Genomic DNA, 17,481 nt, shown 5'->3' with positions numbered 1-17,481 from the left:
AGAATTTTAGAATTTTAGAATTTTAGAATTTTAGAATTTTAGAGTTTTAGAATTTTAGAATCTTAGAATTTTAGAATTTTAGAATTTTAGAATGTTTGAATTTTAGAATTTAAAAATTTTAGAATTTAAGAATTTTAAAATTTTAGAATTTTAGAATTTTAGAATTTAAATTTTTAAAGGATTTAAAAAAATTAGAAATTTAGATTTTTAGTTTTTTTTTTAATTAGAATTGAAGAATTAAAGAATGTTGTTGTTTTGTGGTGGTAGAGTGTAATGTAGTGTGTGTGTGTGGGTATTCAGCGCCTTCTGCACGACCGAAGCTTGACCGCGATCGGCTCCAGGATGCCGACGGAGCTCAAGTTCGGTTGATGCGCCTTGTCCCGGGTCGCTTTTCTTGTCGTCGTGGTTCAATTCGAGGTGGCTGCAGATCTGGAAGAGGACGGCGTCGCAGCCTGTGGAGGAAGGTCGATTAGATCGATCGATTACGAGTTTTGGTGAAAATTGTTCATTCAAATCTTACCAAGCTTCTGAGGGTATGAACTTTGATGACTTTCTCCCGCTGGACAACATCTTCCTCTGGTGGCCCTGGAGGAGGAGGAGGAGGAGGAGGAGGAGGAGGAGGAGGAGGAGGAGGAGGAGGAGGAGGAGGAGGAGGAGGAGGAGGAGGAGGAGGAGGAGGAGGAGGAGGAGGAGGAGGAGGAGGAGGAGGAGGAGGAGGAGGAGGAGGAGGAGGAGGAGGAGGAGGAGGAGGAGGAGGAGGAGGAGGAGGAGGAGGAGGAGGAGGAGGAGGAGGAGGAGGTGTCCAGCTGCAAACACCTCCAACAAAGTCGTTCCGGCCAGCCGGGTCGAGCTTAAAAGTCCTTTCGGAAGTGGAGAAATCACCTGTCCAGGAGAAGTCAAAGGTCGATCCGCACAACCAGCGGCGGCTGATGACTTCTTCCCGCTTGCCAACATCTTCTTTCTCGCTGGCCGTGGAGCAGGTTCCGCCGATGCAATCATTCCGCTGTCCGCCTTCTCGAGTGTGGCCATTGCCAACGGTTCCGTATTTTTCCCAGAACTGAACCTGTACCGGTCCTTTCGATCACTGTTGTCAGAATCGACGCTGGCCATGCGGATCGACATTTCACTTCTCCCGGACAGGTGATTTCTCCACATCCGAAAGCACTATTAAGCTCGACCCGGTTGGCCGGAACGGCTTTGATGGCGGTGTTTGCAGCTAGACACTGTGCACCAATTGTTGCTGCTTTTATTTATTCACATCACACATCATTTCACAAACACCGTCGAAACGGAACCAGTTAATATCTGGCCACCAGAAACTTCTCCGGCTCTCCGGTTACTTCACCCGAAAACTAAAAAAAAAACATTGTATAAACAAACTGTCACGAGAGCTTGTTTGACGTTTAGAATTAGGCTGCGTTTTGACAGTAGTTACGCTTCGAAAAAGTGTGACGGAAAAAGTTGCGTTTTCGAACACAAAAGTTTTCGAAATCGATGAAATTGTTTTCATTTTTGAAAACATTGTAAACGAAATCGAAAACAATCGATGTTATCGCTTTTAAAACAATTTGTTGATGGTTTTTCGGACAGGATTTCTATCCGTGTAGTTTTTTTTTTTGCCATCGAACAGTACTTTTATAAATTTCAATATCCTGCAACTTTCCTATCTCTCAAATAAAAATATTTTAAAAATTTTCAATTCACTTATTTTTGACCAATTTTAAAAACAAAGGAAATCCACCCACCTGGTTGTTCCCTTCCCCACACCTTACCAAAAATTGGTCACATCTAAAATCCGGAAATAATTGACACCTGACATGAAACAAAAAAAAACTTCAAAAAAGTACATAAATATCACATAAATGAGTGTAACTTGAGACATGGTTGCCAGATCGTCTAAATTTTAGACTCGTTTAGAAAGTTTTTATTCCGGGACTCGTGGTGTAGGGGTAAGCGTGGATTCCTCTCACCCGGCCTGAGTTCGATTCCAGAACGTCCCGGTGGCATTTTAAGAGACGAGATTTGTCTGATCACGCCTTCCATCGGACGGGGAAGTAAATTTTGGCCCCGGTTTAACCTATTGTTTAGGTCGTTACTCAGTCCAGGAGCAGAAGTCTCCCTGGGTTCTGTCTCGGTGGAGTCGCTGGTACACAGAAAAAAAAATCATGGTAACATTACATCTGGGAAGGGGTACATCTTTTATGTCAGAAAAAAGGTGTAATTTTACCTCTGGAAATGTGTAATTTTACCACTTTTCAGGTGTAATGTCACTTTTTCAGTCTAAATTGAGGTAATATCACATCATAAAAGAGGTAATATTCAACCTTCCAAAATTAAAGCTTCCAAATTTATATTATTTTTTTCTGTGTAGGCAGTTGGACTCACATTCCAAAGGTCGTCAGTTCAAATCCCGGGATGGATGGAAGTTAAGGTGTAAAAAGAGGTTTGCAATTCCCTCAACAATTAAGCCTACGGACACCAAGTTTCGAGTAGGAATCTCGCAATCGAGAACGCCAAGGCAATGCTGTAGAGCGAATAATTTGATTTTTGATTTTAGAAAGTATTTCTTCTTTTTTAAAAGACTTTTTCTAATAAAACTCGACGTTTTAAAATGGTAGGCGTGTTTTTGTTTTGAATTCAAAATAATATTGCAGAGGATTTTTGTTGCTTTTAGAGATAAGTGTTGTAGAAGGTTAAAGTATCAGATTCCCTCTAAATCGTGAATGTATTGCCTGCATTAGCTAATCCCAATGTAACTGCTATCAATTCGCCAAACTGTAACCTAAATCCAATCATCACACATTAATCACAATTGAAATCAACCTTGTTTTTCCTGCCCATACCTCCGTTCAGCCTACATTTTCACACCTGACTGCAGAAAATTCGAAACATTTGGTATGAATGAATCCACCTGCTGGTTCCATCAACCCACAATATGCTACGGCGAAATACCGTGCACTATCTTATCAGAAAAAGCGTAGTCATAAACTTATCAACAAGAAACTGGTATCCTCGCACAGTTGGAAGGTTGTTTAGGCTCTACTGGCACTACCACTACCGCCGACTGATATCACTCACGCCTTCGATAATAGACAAAGGTGATTTCCGCTTGAAATTCCTAGCTTCATTCAACAAACACAAGATTCGAACACAAGAGACTTTTAAATAAAGTCATCGAGTTGACAAACACTTGAACCACGCGAGTTTGAGCCTGTAGATGTGGGCAGAGTCGTCGTCAGATATCAATCAAACTTCCGCAAGCTGAACGCCAACTGAACATCTTCTTCTTCTCCATTTTCTTTCCAGAAACGCGATGAGCTACCAGTGCTTACTGGTACTCACGCTGTCGCTGCTGGCGACCAGCGTGAGCTTAGCCAACCCGGCGTCGGCCGCCGAGAAGGCCGCGGCCACGACCAGTGCCCTGCCCAAGGCCCAGGACCCGCTGTTCAACAAGATGCTCGCCGAGAAGTCCGACGGCATCCCGATGGCGCACAACCCGCTGTACAACAAGATGCTGCCGGAAGATCTGGAGGAGAACCTCATCGATGATGATGACGAGCCGGCGAAGAAGCCGGCCGACAGCAATCCCAAGTACGCCCAGCACGCGGCGCTGCTCAAGAAGCTGGCCAAGGAGCAGCAGCAGAAGCAGGAGTCCACGACGATGGGTAGGTGTTTGCGGGGTGGAGTCGTAACCGGGAGTGGTATTGAACGACTCTTTCGCTTTTTTTTAGGAATTGTGCCTATCAACAAGAGCGAAGACAAGGACAGCTTCGACGACGAGGATAGCTACGAAGACGAGGGAGACCTGCTGCTGGACAACGACGACAAAGTTGCGGTAAGTTCTTGGTAGAATCCACAGTTCAGAGTATGCTAAGAAGGGCGATCTTCAACAATTATCTTTAAGGACGCCGAGGTACTGCCACAGGTTGAGGATCTCTCAGATGTGCAGTTTTCACAGCCTTCGGTTACGGAATCCAAGGCTGTCGAAGTAAGTTGACCGTTTGTGTGCGTGTCAATCATCTGTGCAATGTCCCCTCGATCGTTCGTTTTGTCATCCCATGAATCTCTTTGCGTGTTTTGAAATTTGTTTCCCGAATCTCATTCCTGTCTTATTCTTGGAATAGAAACAGGCCGTCCAAACTGGCAGCTCGTCCAGCACGACTGCCCGGACCACAACCTCCACGACCCTTTCGGAAGATGAGTACTACGATGACGAGGGAAGCGATGAAACGATCGATCCGCTAGCGATCGAGAAGGTTCTCGCGGAGAGTGTCGCTGTAAGTTGCGTGTCTTCGCCACTCGCACACGTTCATGAAGCTATCGAAATTACTGTCACCTGATCGGAACTCATTACCTCATGATATGATATCAGTCAATAGCAAAAGCAAATCCTCACCCTAAATTCCGTTCCTTCGATATAGAACAACAAGGTGATCGAGCCCAAGAAGCCGGTTACGCCAAAGGCCTCGACTTCAACCACCACCACTACAACAACCACGACCACCACAACAGTGGCCCCGGACGATGAGTACTACAATGATGACGATAGCGAAGAGCTCGATAACGAAAAGATCGATCCGCTCGCGATCGAGAAGGTGCTCGCGAAGAACGCTGTAAGTTGGGCGTGTTTGTGGTGGTGTGATCTTTCAAAATTGCTCAACTTTTTCAAAAAAAATGAAGAGAATTCTCGCGACAAGACAGTGATGTTTCCTCACGTTCGCTTTGATCCGGTTTTCTCTTGCTCAAATGTAAACTCGAGTAAAGAGAGGACTCAAGAGAACCGAGAGAAACTCTCTTGCTTACTGTCTTGTTTCGAGACGAAGTTCGCAAAACACTGCAATTGGCAATACAAATTTTTGTTATTATGTTTTCTTCTACCGTGAATTTGGATGACAAGATTTTGTTTTAGACATAAGAATCATCAATCATTAATTTGTACAAAACTGGCATTAAACCATCGTCTCACTCATCAATTCTCGAGCCCCCGAAACTGATCAATCCCTTCTACTCGAACCCCCTAAAGCCCAAGTCCACCGAGGCTCCCAAGTCTACGACGGCCAAGCCGAAACCATCGGATGCCCCCAAACAGGCGGCCACGTCCACCGCAAAGACCTCCGTCGCGGACAACGAGATCCTAGACGAGATCGACGAGGACGACGAGGAGTACCAGTACGATGAAGACGATGCGGACGATGAGAAGATCGACTTCGATGCCGTCGACAAGCTGCTGGCCCAGAAGAACAAGAACAAGAAGCAGCAACAGCAGAAGGAAACGGCTACCGGTGCTGCCACCAGCAAGAAAACTGACAGCAAGAATGCTGTAAGTTGGGGTGATCGCGGTGGTGTCTGTCTAAACTTGTTGGGATTGGGATCTTTGGTGCTTTCTAATACGATTCGCTTGGTGTTCTTTGGTTCTGCGCTGCTAACATGTTCTGAGTTATTCGACTAACGACTCTTTGTCGTGAAATGTGTTTTTATTTCAAAACTAACGCGTATTTATTTTCCAGAACTACCCGGAATACTACGACGAAGATGATGAGGATGACGATGATGACTACAACATGGAAGAGCAAGTGCACCTGTGCCCACGGGACTGCATCTGCGAGCGCAACATGCACGCCTACCTGGTGGCCACCTGCAGCCGGCTTGATCTGGACACCCAGAAGTTCTCGCCGTCCATCACCGATCTGCAAGTCCTGGACGTTGGTCCCAAGTATCCGATCGTTCTGAGTGCCGAGTTCTTCAAGCAAATTGGTCTTTCGCACGTGGTTTCCATCAAGATCAGCAACTGCACGATCGAATACATCAGCCCGACGGCGTTCGCCGGACTGGATGATCTGTACTCGGTGAACCTGACCAACTCGGGGATTGACATGCTCCATCCGGATACCTTCGCCAACAACACCAAGCTGCGACTGCTCACGCTGTCCGGAAACGATCTCAGTGCAATGCAGAGCGTCAACTACAACACTCCGTACACCGATTACATGCTGAAGGCTCCGTCCATCGAAGAGCTGGACATCTCCAAGTGCAATCTGCAGGCTCTGCAGCCCACGGCCTTCAACGAGCTCAAGAACATCATCTACATCAACCTGGCCGACAACAAGCTGAAGACGCTGCCGGAAGGTATCTTTGACAAGGTGGAAACCATCGAAGAGCTCGACCTGTCGACCAACTCGATCGCCGAACTGCCCAAGAACATCTTCAACAAGACTTCGCTGGCCATTCTGCACCTGAAGTACAACCTGATCAGCAGCAACCTGGACTTTGTCACCGCCGATCTGCAGAAGCTTGACCTGAGCTACTGCCAGATTCGTAACATCAACGGCCAGATGTTCAAGGGAATGGAAGGACTGACCAACCTGATCCTCAAGGGCAACCGCATCAAGAAGATCAACCAGATCGCGTTCACCTCGCTCAAGGGCCTGCGCCAAATTGACCTGTCCCAGAACTATCTGGACCAGATCTCCGCGCTGACCTTCCTCGGCAACAAGGACCTGGACATCATCAAGCTGAATGACAACCCGCGCCTCAAGCAGCTGCCGGCCGAAGGCTTCCAGAGCTCGTACGGCACGTTCAACACATACATGCTGGACGTTTCCAACTGCGACATCTCCGAGCTGGCCAACAACACCTTCAAGACAATGCCGCAGCTAACCCGGCTGAACCTGGCCTGGAATAACCTGCAGACGCTGGAACCGGCCGTGCTGAGCTACTTGGACAAACTGATGGAACTGGACCTGAGCAACAACTTGATCACCGACCTTGGCGAGCACACCTTCACGCAGAATCGCAATCTGAACAAGGTAGGTAAAAATTTGAAAAGTTGAGTATTCGCAAACCAAACGATTCTTCCCTTTTTCCACAGCTGAACCTCTCCGGCAACCAGATCTCGCGCCTCTCGGCCAAGGTCTTCCTGCCGCTGCAGTACCTGAACCATCTGGACGTGAGCGATTGCGACCTGCGCACGATCTGGGACAGTTCGAACCAGCTGGCTAAGAACCCCAAGGTGCTGCCGAACCTGAAGCTGCTGAACGTGTCGTACAACGAGATCTACAGCGTGTACGTGTCGGACCTGGAATCGCTGACCAGCTTGCGCGTGCTGGACATCAAGAACAACTCGCTCAAGTGCAACCCGCACTTCAAGGCGCTGATCAAGTGGTTGGGCGTGAAGAAGGTTTCGCTGGGCGATTCGAGCAAGGAACAGCGCACTCACGCCGAGCTGAACGCGTACATCACGGACAACTCGGCACCGCTGATCGAGTGGAGCCAGTTTGCGCAGGAGATCTGTCAGACGGCGAAGAACGCTGGCGGTGATTCGCCGGTGGTGGTCAAGGACACCGAAATCGATGAGACGGATGACGATGATAACGATACGGAAGAGGATGAGACCGATGATGAGGACTACTCGGAGGAGCAGAACACCAAGAACGAAGATCCGATCGATAGCAACGATCCTCAGTACTACGACGAGGACGGTAACGATGACGATGATGATGAGAACGAAAACTTGGTGGATGCCGCCAACGGTCTTCAGAAGATCGAGCAGGCCATCCTCGGAGGCAAGATCAAGTCCGACGATCCGCTGGATGAGGAAGTCGTCATCCTGGACGGCAACACGCTGCTCCAGATCAGCGGCCTGTGGTTGCCGATCCTGTGCATTGCCATGGGCATCGTGGTGATCATGCTGGCCATCAGCAGGATCTTCGCGATCATGATGAGGAAACGTGGCGAACGCTACCGCCAGGCTCTGCTTGCTTCCAAGAACTCGATCGTGTACCAGAAGCTGACCGAAGATATTGTGGCGCCCAAAACGCCCAAGGTGCACCGATACGCCCCGATTCAGCAAGTCTAAACTCCTCTTCCCCCCCTCTTCCTTCTTATCCTTCAGAAATAACTACTTAACCCCTCACAGCAAACAATGTAGGCTTCCATACGGTCGTTCCCTGGTGGGAGGACATCTTCCGATATAGAGAAAAAAGTGAGCTGCTTAAAAGATTTCCAGTCCTTCCAAACTACAGTCAGCTATATACGGTTTTTTTGTAACAAATTATACTAGTATTAAGGTCATAGTACTTATAACAAGAGAAACCAGCGGTAATTGTATTTATTAAGTTTTTCCTTCTTTCTTGATAACACTTAAAAGCGCAGTGAATCAAACTCCTTATTGGTCGGACTTCAACAATACTAAAAACGAAACGTGTATGATTTTCATTTTCTAAACATTCCGTCAAGTAACGTCAAGATGCTGAGAACTTTTTCTCTTTTTTTTGCAAACCCCTCATTCTAAAAACATATAATTATACTCAACCTTTTTTCAATACCACAAAAGAAAACACCACAAAAGCCAGAAGCAATCCTTACAATTACGCACACAATTGAGAAAAAAAAACTAGTAAGGTAAAGAAACTAACTAACTATAAACAACATAAAAGCAGCAAAAGTATACTTCCATTGTGTGCCATTAGAGAAAAAAAGCAAGCAAGCGCAAGTGTAAAGTTTACAGCACAAAAAAAAAACAATCGAGCAAATTTTTGAAGAAGTAAAAGGGAAAAAACTTGTGTCTTTTTCGAGTTGACAGCACAGCAAAAATCAACAATGGCCAAATGTGAGAAGAACAACAAAACAAGTGAAATTAAAACGTAAGAGTTAAACGTGAGGAAAACAAACACACACACAAACAAATGAGCAGTAAATCTGTCAAGCAAACACACACACACACAAACGAAAACTTCAGTATATTTTTTTCGTCTTTAAATTATTGTGGAACATTTTACAATTTATAACAATTTGTCGTTTGGTTTTTTTGATAAAATAAAGCAGTTTTATCAAACATTACTTGGTTGTTACTTTATTTTACTGGAAAGAAAATCCCTGTTTTAAACCCATTTTATCGCATCTCTTTTATCTCCCTTTTTTATCTCTCTCTTTCTCTATCTTGTATTTTGATATCTCTATTATCTTGATTTGAGCTTTATGTTAAAGATTTGCTGTTTCTTGGTGAGAGATTTCCATCATAAGTTGTTAAATTATTATATTCCCCTATATTATGATATTATTAAATAACCCTTCTATCCCTTCCCCATTATCCCTTTCCCAATTCCCATTTTCCCCAACTTCAATTGCCCAATTCCACTTCCCTCCTAAAAATATAATTATTTGCCAATTTACACTAACACACCACACCTAACTGACTCGGAGCGTTTGGTACGGTATGTCCACGCATACTTCCTCCCCTGTTGGTTCTGTGAAATGTGATGCGTTCACCGAATCTGTCTCTGCGGTTAATGCAACGCAGTAGGCCTGGCCGCTTTAATTTTTGCTGTACATTTTTGGGGTTACTCGGGTGTACTGCAATTATTAATATTGACAAAAAAGGACTTGAGGCGTAATCTAACCGCAAATTCTTCCAGGATGCTTTCTTCGGACTGGCTGCGCTTGTGTTCGATTAGATTAGATTAGATTAGATCTCTATTATCTTGCTCACTATTTTATCTTGCTCTGTCTCTTCTCGCTCTCCTTGATCTATCTCTCTTTAATCCGTCTTTCTTCAAACTTTCTCTCTTTAACATTCCAACGCCCAAGGCTCCAAAAAAGTTGGAACGGTAAATTCAACTCGCTGGTTCTCAGGCATAACTAAACCAATCAAGATGATTCTTCTTTCCAGTGATTTGTTAGGATGTCTAGATGATTCTAGAACTTTGCAGAACTTAATTTGATCAAATCGCGCGTAAAAAAAAATTCGCCAAAAAATCCGCGGAGGCAGTCGTTTTAAAAAAGGTGGAACGATGTTTTTGGTCGCAGAAATTACAGATTTGTTCAAATTAAGTTCTGCAAAGTTCTAGAATGATCTAGACATCCTAACAAATCACTGGAAAGAAGAATCATCTTGATTGGTTGAATTAGGCCCGAGAACCAGCGAGATGAAGTTACCGTTCCACCTTTTTTGGGAGGCTTGGGCGTCCGTGTAAGTTGGACATGCGTTGGGCGTTCCAGTGTTAATACGTCTCGTTTTGATCTCTTTTTCATAAATCAATCTCTATTTTATTTCTTTCTCTTTTATCTCTTTCTCTTTTATCTATCTTTCATCTTTTTTTATCTATCTCTCTTTTTCTCTCTCATTTATTTCTCTCTCTCTTTTACCTCTCTATTGTATCTCTCTCTCTCTCTCTCTTGTATCTCTCTCTCTCTCTCTTGTATCTCTCTCTCTCTTGTATCTCTCTCTCTCTTGTATCTCTCTCTCTCTTGTATCTCTCTCTCTCTTGTATCTCTCTCTCTCTCTCTTGTATCTCTCTCTCTCTCTCTCTCTCTTTTATCTCGCTCTCTTTTACCTCTCTCTTTTACCACTCTCTTTTACCTCTCTTTTTTACCTGTCTCTTTTATCTCTCTCTTTTATCTCTCTCTTTTATCTCTCTCTCTTTTTTATTCCTTTTTTTATCTCTCTCATTTTTATCTTTTTTTTATCCCTCTCTCTATTTTAACTCTCTTTTTTCTTTTATCTTTCTATCTCTCTCTCTCTTTTACCTCTCTCTTTTACCTCTCTCTTTTTTATCTCTCTCATTTTTAATCCCTCTCTCTCTCTCATTTTTAATCCCTCTCTCTCTCTCTCTCTCTTTTATCTCTCTCTCTTTTATCTCTCTCTCTTTTATCTCTCTCTCTCTTTTATCTCTCTCTCTCTTTTATCTCTCTCTCTCTTTTATCTCTCTCTCTCTCTCTCTTTTATCTCTCTCTCTCTTTTATCTCTCTCTCTTTTATCTCTCTCTCTCTTTTATCTCTCTCTCTCTTTTATCTCTCTCTCTCTTTTATCTCTCTCTCTCTTTGATCTCTCTGTCTTTTATCTCTCTGTCTTTTATCCCTCTCGTTTTTATTTCGTTCTTTCTTTTAATTATCATTCTAAATCTCTTATATGTATTCTCGCTTTATTTCTCAGCAGCACTCGTTATCTATATTTTAGTGGTTTTTTGAACTGGTTGAATTTTTGTTTGATTTTTATAATCATTCATATTTAAAATGAGAATTCAAAAACATCATTAGTCCATTAAGAACATTCTTGAACAAAGTAAAATTTACTCCCAAATAGTTCTGCGTTGTCCAGCAAGTAGCTCAACGTGGCTCAACACAAGCTCATTTAGGTTCGAATCTCAGCTATCGTCCAAACGCTTCGCTATAGCAGGAGAATTAAGCACAGCACAACTCGACTACGCGAGATACTTTACGCACACTACCCGTACTGAGTTCCGTGCGCATCGCGATGTATTACTACTGCTCTGAACCTGGCCCAGACGGGCCGATCAGTTTTATCAGCAAGTTATTCTTTGTTTGGAGACGATAACAGTGTTTTGAATTTAGACAATTTAGCCTTCCAGAATGATACCGAAATCAAGAATTGCATCGTTGATGCGAACCGTTGCCAATGGGTCGTAAGTCAACTTGATATTTGATGAAGAACTATCAATAACATTGTACTTCTTGTAGTTGCGGTTGTCCCGCCCACTCCAGGCCATCAACAGGATCGTCGAACATTTCCACCGAAAAGGAGTATGCCTTTGAGGTAAATGATTCTTCTACGCCTGCTAGATCGAATTAACCACTCCCAATTGTAGATGTCCTCCTCAACCATCCGGTACGGCCCGGGGGTCACCAAAGAGCTTGGCCATGATCTGCAAAACTTGAACGTCAAACGCGCCTGCATCGTAACGGACAAGAACGTGCTGAAGCTGCCCTCGGTACAGTTCGCGTTCGATTCGCTAGCCCGTGCTGGTATCCAGTTCGAGGTGTACGACGAGACCCGGGTTGAACCCACGGATGGTAGCTTGATCCGGGCGGCTGAATACGCTCGCAAACACGATTTTGATGGGTACGTTGCCATCGGGGGTGGTTCCGTCATTGATACGTGCAAAGCGGCCAATCTGTTCAGCGCCGATCGCGAGGCGGAGTTTCTGGACTACGTAAATGCTCCAATTGGGAAGGCGAAAGAAGTTAGCGTCAAGTTGAAACCGCTGATCGCGGTGCCTACCACGGCGGGGACCGGCTCCGAAACTACCGGAGTGGCGATCTTCGACTATAAAGAACTGCACGCCAAGACCGGAATATCCAGTAAGTTTCTAAGACCCACGTTGGGCCTGGTAGACCCACTGCATACCCTGTCCCAACCGGAGAAAGTCGCCGCGTACTGCGGGTTCGACGTGTTCTGCCACGCCCTGGAAAGCTTCACGGCGGTTCAGTACACCGAACGTGGACCGGCTCCGAGTAATCCAAAGTTTCGACCTCCCTACCAGGGTAGCAACCCGATATCGGACGTTTGGGCACGGTTTGCGCTCAAGATCATCCGAGATCACTTCCGGTCGGCGGTGTTCAACGCGGATGACTTCAAGGCTCGATCGAGCATGCACTTGGCTTCGACGATGGCTGGCGTCGGTTTTGGGAATGCTGGAGTTCATCTGTGCCACGGACTGTCCTATCCGATTTCGGGCTGTGTGAAAAAGTTTGTTCCCCGTGGGTACGACGCGGATCATCCGATCATTCCGCACGGACTGTCGGTGGTCATGACGGCACCGGCCGTGTTCCAGTTCACCGGACGGTCCTGCCCGGATCGGCACTTGGAAGCGGCAGAGATTCTTGGAGCCGATGTCTCAAAAGTATAGTTTGAAATTTTAGGACAATCAAATGTTTAAATCATGACTTTCTTAGGCCAAACGAGAGGATGCTGGAGCGATCCTGGCGGATGTCGTGAGAAAGTACATGTACGATCTGAAGGTGGAGAACGGATTGACGGCGCTCGGCTTCGAAAGGTTGGACATTCCAGCTTTGGTTGAAGGAACGCTGCCACAGGAACGTATTACGAAACTAGCTCCGCGAGCTCAGACGAAAGAAGATTTGACCGGGCTGTTTGAAAATTCAATGACGATCTATTGAGATATTGTTATTTACTTTAAAGTTGTTTATTTTTTAATAAATTTCATTCAATATTTTTGTTTTATTCGACTTAGAAAAAAAAATTAACGTGGCTTAACCTCAAATGGTTGTGCAATAAAATATATACCCTGAGGAAGATTGAACCTGGAGATCGACACGTTAATGAATATGTAGTTGCAATTTCATAGCAAGCCAATTTAGCTAAAACTCTTTCATAAACAACTATAGAAACATTCAGCAAATGCTTGAGCACCAAATGGCGATCTTTTGAACCTGTCTAGAATATCACGCATTACCAGCGCAGCACGCAATAACAACATAAAACCAAGTCCCGTGGAACCACCGCGGGACATCGCAACAAGTTGTGGCTCGGAATCGGCCGTACAATTCATCAGCTTTGTTGATGTTTACGGGCATTTTCTAAATTTACCCACCGACGATCGTCTGTACAAGTTGGCATGTAAACATAGAATACGAGAACGAGCGAAATGGGTGAAGAACAACAAAATATTAAAATGACGCCGCTGAATACCGGTAAAATGATATTATTTTTCTTTTCGTTAGGCATATTTTCACACCGGTTAACCAATTTTGGTTTGAGAAGGAAACGGGAAACTTTGATGGGCTGGTTTTCTAGTTAGTATGTCGAAGTTTTTACTATAGTAATAAATACCACTTCAAGAAGTAAAACTGATTATTCAAGCCATTTTTTCGTTTTGATTCATACATGAATCAACGATTTACCTCTTTTCGTCAAACTTAGACGAAAAGAAAGTCCTGAATATACCTATACACATAGATTATATCACACCAGGTAAGGTCATAAAAGTCAGGTACTCGACCCTCGGAAGAGTTGAACTCGTGTTCAATCATTCAAAGTTTGACTCATTCAGAATTAAGGGAAACAAAAAAAGGGTAATAAACAAATAATAGCATTATTTCCAAGTAAAATTTATATTCGGTTTCCAGAAAGTTTTTTTAGAATTCGATGATTGAACCAAATATATTTCACCCACGTCCGATGTTTCATTGTGATCCACCATGCGTCTCCTCGACAGAGAGATTATGTTACACAACCACCAGCGCAGTTTTTTCACTCACTGATTGGTTCTAACCAATGATGAGCACTTTTAACAGAAAGGGGTTCTCTACCATGCTTTAGAAATACAAGTTCTTGCAGAAAATGATACAAATAAATAAAAATCAACTATTTTTAACCAAATACCTAATCTTTTAATAAATTTCATAATGACTAAAATGACGAATCAACAGTTATCAGTAAATAACAAATAACTACCGTGACCATGGGTCACAAAATGAAACACCACCTTAGGAGATGTGTACCTAATTTCTATATAAATAGAAAACAATTTGAAAGATATCGAAAAACTTTTGACTTTTAAAGAACTCTACCATAAATGACATCGTTTGACCCAACTTCACCCCATAGAGAGGATGACATTGGATCAAATGAAACCGAAATTAGGCTTAAATACATAGATAGGGCCAAAATAAGTCATCCAAAAGTTTTACTTATTTAAGGGAATCGTGTTGACATGCAAAAATGTTACAAGTAAAGATTTATAAACATTGGGGTACATTTGGAGATGAAACCGAAATTAGGCTTAAATACAAAGATAGGGCCAAAATAAGTCATCCAAAAGTTTTACTTATTTAAGGGAATCGTGTTGACATGCAAAAATGTTACAAGTAAAGATTTATAAACATTGGGGTACATTTGGAGCAATTTAGAAAAATATACTAAAAGGTTGATTTTTCGACAGACCAAAAATGTACCTCAACTTTAGACAGCTGTCAAAATGACAGGATGTGTTCTAGAAACGTAATTTTTCAGCAAAGTTTTCTAAAGTATGGCCTTCTATTTTTTTTTACTTTTGAAAAAAGTGTTTATTTTTCAACTATTTACAGCCTTAAATGATAATAATTTGGAAAAATTATTAAAACGTTGATTTTTCGAGAGAAAATTTTTGGCCAAAAACGTACCTCAAATTTAGACAGCTGCCAAAATGACAAGATTTTTTCTAGGAACGAGATTTTTTAAACTAGGTCATCTTAAAATGTCTCCTACGAAACCCTTTTAACAGAATTTAGTTTCATTGAGAAGAACCTGAGAAATTGTAAAATCCGTAAAAATCACTTTGACTCAATCTCACCCCTTAGACCAAATGTCACTCCACTGACGGTACTAGTTAATTACACGACGTTGCAAGGATGTGTCTCAAAAGCCAGGATATCTTATAGTAATTTTGGCCGCTGAGTACGAATCCGGAATCTAATTTCACGAAAATAGTGAAGATTTGAAGCTCCGCCCACTTGGATTGATTTTTTGCAATTATCAACTGAGATCAAATCTCGGTTTTCGTTCCACTTTAATTGATATTTTACTTAGAGAACTCTTCATGCATAATGCTTTTTCACGTTTAATTAGGTTTTACGCCGACTCAATTTGGAGGTTAGAAAAGAGTGCACTGTTTACATGCACAGAAAAAAATAATCCGGTAAATTTACATCATTTATGATGTACCAAAAGTGCACGTCATTAATGATGTGAATTTACATCAAATTCATTGTAAATTTAAGAGCCTTCCAATGTAATCGTGCCTAAGCAAAAGCGCTACGAAAACATGTAAATTTCCGATGAAATGTACGTAAATTTACCCAAGCCTAAAAATTTTTTTGCTCCGCTGAATTTGGAATTCGATGTAATTTTCATGGTTTAGTTTTTCATGCTGCACTCAAATGCTACTTCAAAAGAAATGCGTTTTCGATTGAATTATAAGCAATCAAAAAACATTTCAATGAAAAGCATTTAATGACAGTATAAAAATAAAATAATTTGAAAACAACATCGAACGCCAAATCCAACAGAGCATCAGAGAATACAATCTTACTAAACATGAATCAATATTATCGAAGAAATTAAAACAAAATAAAATTTGTATCTGGGAATTGAAATGTTCGATTTAAAGCATAGCCTTGGCATTCTCTATTGCAGGATTTATGCTCAAACCTGGTGTCTGAAGACTTGCTCCCATTCACCCCGGGATTTGAACTGTTGACCTTTCGATTGTAAGTGCAACTGACGACAATTATCTCTACCGAAGCTGGTGTATACTTTTTCCAGGAAGACGGCTTCTATACTTGGACTGACCTAACGTCCACAACTCTAATTTAAACTGGGACTAACTGAAGTGAGAGGCAACAATACTATCCACAACCGAGTCTGGCTAAAAAAACATAAAAAACCAAACTTACAATAGATTATTTGTATGTTGTCATCAGCCGACACGATGTCACTGGTCGATGCTCTCGATATGGTTATGCTGCCGTTGCTGTTGTTTCAATCACCGCCGGCCGTGAAACGTCGAAACCCTGCACAAGCTCGTCACATAGTCACCACTAATCACCTGAAGCGTTGCCCCGTCCGCACTTCCTTGGCAGCACGTGACGTTGTGATTAAACTCCGTCCCTAGTGTAAAAGTAGCCACCGGTTCCAGCTCTGGTGCACTGCTCGCCGGATGTAACAACATAATTGAAGTTTTAGTGAAATTCCTGTCTGTTGTTTACATCGCGAGAGTGTCGTTTGACCCACCGTTTGCATCTTCTATGGGCAAAGTCGGCTCGACGTTTTCTTATTTGCTTTTTTGCCGTTGAAGCCACCACCTCCTTCATGGGATCGCTCGTCACGTTGGCCGGAACTAGCAAAAATATGGGCGATTCCAAAATCGGTCAGTCAACAACTATACCTTTTTGCGACAGTTTCCCAGCACTTCCGACTGAATAAACAACTGCTTTGGCTCGTCTGCACCTTAATCAAGCGGTGAAACCCTGGTTCTGGAGGATGGCAAAGAGAGAGAAAGAAAAAATAAGTCCACAAAACACAACACATACCAAAAAAAAAACTGCACCAGACACAGCCCGCGCAGGAGCATTTCGGTTTTCCGGAACCTACTTCGTGGAGCTCCCTAATCGGCACTATCTTCACTTTGGACAAAGCTGCAACGAGCAAGGCAACGACCCTAATGGGGGAAAAAAGGGAAAAAACAGCGCAAAAATTAAACCAACACCAAACACTTCAAAACGATCGCAGTAATCAAAACACTGCAGTGACGTCATGACGTTTTGCAATCAATGGAATTGCATCTTAGATAGACTGGTAAAATACAATGTTGATTTTGTGTCGGAGTTCACCAACTACCCAATTTAGAGTATTCTTGAGTAAATACAAATTTCAATGTTCAAGTCTAGCATAACAATATAAAAGGGCCATTGTCGAAGAGTAAACAAAGTGTCAAAGTACATCATTTAAAAAACAAATTTGTTATATTTTAAATGAATTTGGCAAGGAACAATCGAAGTATTACTGCGTGGAGCAAAGGTGCACACTACGCGGGGCAAATTTTCAATTGGTGTTTGTTTTAATTTCAAATTAATGATGAATTGTAGAGTTTTTTTTAATAGGTCCTATAAACATATGAAACATAGAACCTTTTCAAAAAAAAAAAAACTCAAGAATTTATATTGATATTATATCGACCAACTATA

General features: G+C 42.8%; 3 protein-coding genes and 1 long non-coding RNA gene across 10 annotated transcripts in view; 2 read left to right on the top strand and 2 right to left on the bottom strand.

Annotated features, from left to right (window-relative positions):
- Positions 1 to 8,838, top strand: part of LOC6037152 — a 65,321-nt gene extending 56,483 nt beyond the window's left edge. The window contains exons 3-10 of one of the 4 annotated variants that reach the window (XM_038258959.1): positions 3,307 to 3,665; positions 3,732 to 3,835; positions 3,905 to 3,988; positions 4,125 to 4,277; positions 4,422 to 4,613; positions 5,024 to 5,320; positions 5,508 to 6,806; positions 6,869 to 8,838. In XM_038258959.1, coding sequence (XP_038114887.1) covers positions 3,314 to 3,665; positions 3,732 to 3,835; positions 3,905 to 3,988; positions 4,125 to 4,277; positions 4,422 to 4,613; positions 5,024 to 5,320; positions 5,508 to 6,806; positions 6,869 to 7,855 — 3,468 coding nt within the window. In that variant the 5' untranslated portion in view covers positions 3,307 to 3,313 and the 3' untranslated portion in view covers positions 7,856 to 8,838. The remainder of the gene's footprint in view (positions 1 to 3,306; positions 3,666 to 3,731; positions 3,836 to 3,904; positions 3,989 to 4,124; positions 4,278 to 4,421; positions 4,614 to 5,023; positions 5,321 to 5,507; positions 6,807 to 6,868) is intronic. The other 3 variants (XM_038258961.1, XM_038258960.1, XM_038258962.1) reach the window with 3 other exon arrangements.
- On the bottom strand, positions 185 to 1,543 carry LOC119768644. 3 transcript variants are annotated; one of them, XM_038258964.1, is made up of 3 exons: positions 1,259 to 1,543; positions 521 to 585; positions 185 to 452 (listed from the first exon to the last, which is right to left on the bottom strand). In XM_038258964.1, coding segments are annotated over exons 1-3 (282 nt in total). In that variant the 5' UTR covers positions 1,261 to 1,543; the 3' UTR covers positions 185 to 237. The 3 variants fall into 3 exon arrangements, with proteins under 3 accessions (XP_038114892.1, XP_038114893.1, XP_038114891.1); XM_038258965.1 differs by having other exon boundaries at positions 521 to 527; XM_038258963.1 differs by having other exon boundaries at positions 883 to 1,541.
- Positions 1,892 to 17,194, bottom strand: LOC119768645. 2 transcript variants are annotated; one of them, XR_005278123.1, is made up of 4 exons: positions 16,845 to 17,194; positions 16,529 to 16,770; positions 16,192 to 16,443; positions 1,892 to 2,143 (listed from the first exon to the last, which is right to left on the bottom strand). It is a non-coding gene; the product is annotated as an uncharacterized LOC119768645 (long non-coding RNA). The 2 variants fall into 2 exon arrangements; XR_005278124.1 differs by having other exon boundaries at positions 16,889 to 17,194.
- On the top strand, positions 11,272 to 13,458 carry LOC6037157 (probable hydroxyacid-oxoacid transhydrogenase, mitochondrial). Its single transcript, XM_001847042.2, has 4 exons — positions 11,272 to 11,420; positions 11,476 to 11,551; positions 11,604 to 12,638; positions 12,691 to 13,458. The coding sequence occupies exons 1-4, from the start codon at positions 11,368 to 11,370 to the stop codon at positions 12,913 to 12,915; spliced, it is 1,389 nt and encodes a 462-aa protein (XP_001847094.2). The 5' UTR covers positions 11,272 to 11,367; the 3' UTR covers positions 12,916 to 13,458.
- Positions 17,195 to 17,481: the final 287 nt, after the last annotated feature.

This window comes from Culex quinquefasciatus, chromosome 3 (genome assembly GCF_015732765.1).
Source record: "Culex quinquefasciatus strain JHB chromosome 3, VPISU_Cqui_1.0_pri_paternal, whole genome shotgun sequence".
Taxonomy (NCBI): Eukaryota; Metazoa; Arthropoda; class Insecta; order Diptera; family Culicidae; genus Culex; species Culex quinquefasciatus.
Note: the sequence above shows the minus strand (reverse complement) of the source record. Positions and strands in the feature narration are given on the sequence as shown.

Excerpts from the sequence above, each read along its gene's own strand:
- LOC119768644 (XM_038258963.1), bottom strand. The coding sequence starts at position 1,155 with ATGTGGAGAAATCACCTGTCCGGGAGAAGTGAAATGTCGATCCGCATG. Across the intron at positions 586-882 it reads CTTTGACTTCTCCTGGACAG|GGCCACCAGAGGAAGATGTT; the intron begins GTGATTTCTCCA and ends CTCCTCCTCCAG. Across the intron at positions 453-520 it reads TTCATACCCTCAGAAGCTTG|GCTGCGACGCCGTCCTCTTC; the intron begins GTAAGATTTGAA and ends CTTCCTCCACAG.
- LOC6037157 (XM_001847042.2), top strand. The coding sequence starts at position 11,368 with ATGATACCGAAATCAAGAATTGCATCGTTGATGCGAACCGTTGCCAAT. Across the intron at positions 11,421-11,475 it reads CGAACCGTTGCCAATGGGTC|TTGCGGTTGTCCCGCCCACT; the intron begins GTAAGTCAACTT and ends TACTTCTTGTAG. Across the intron at positions 11,552-11,603 it reads AAAAGGAGTATGCCTTTGAG|ATGTCCTCCTCAACCATCCG; the intron begins GTAAATGATTCT and ends TCCCAATTGTAG.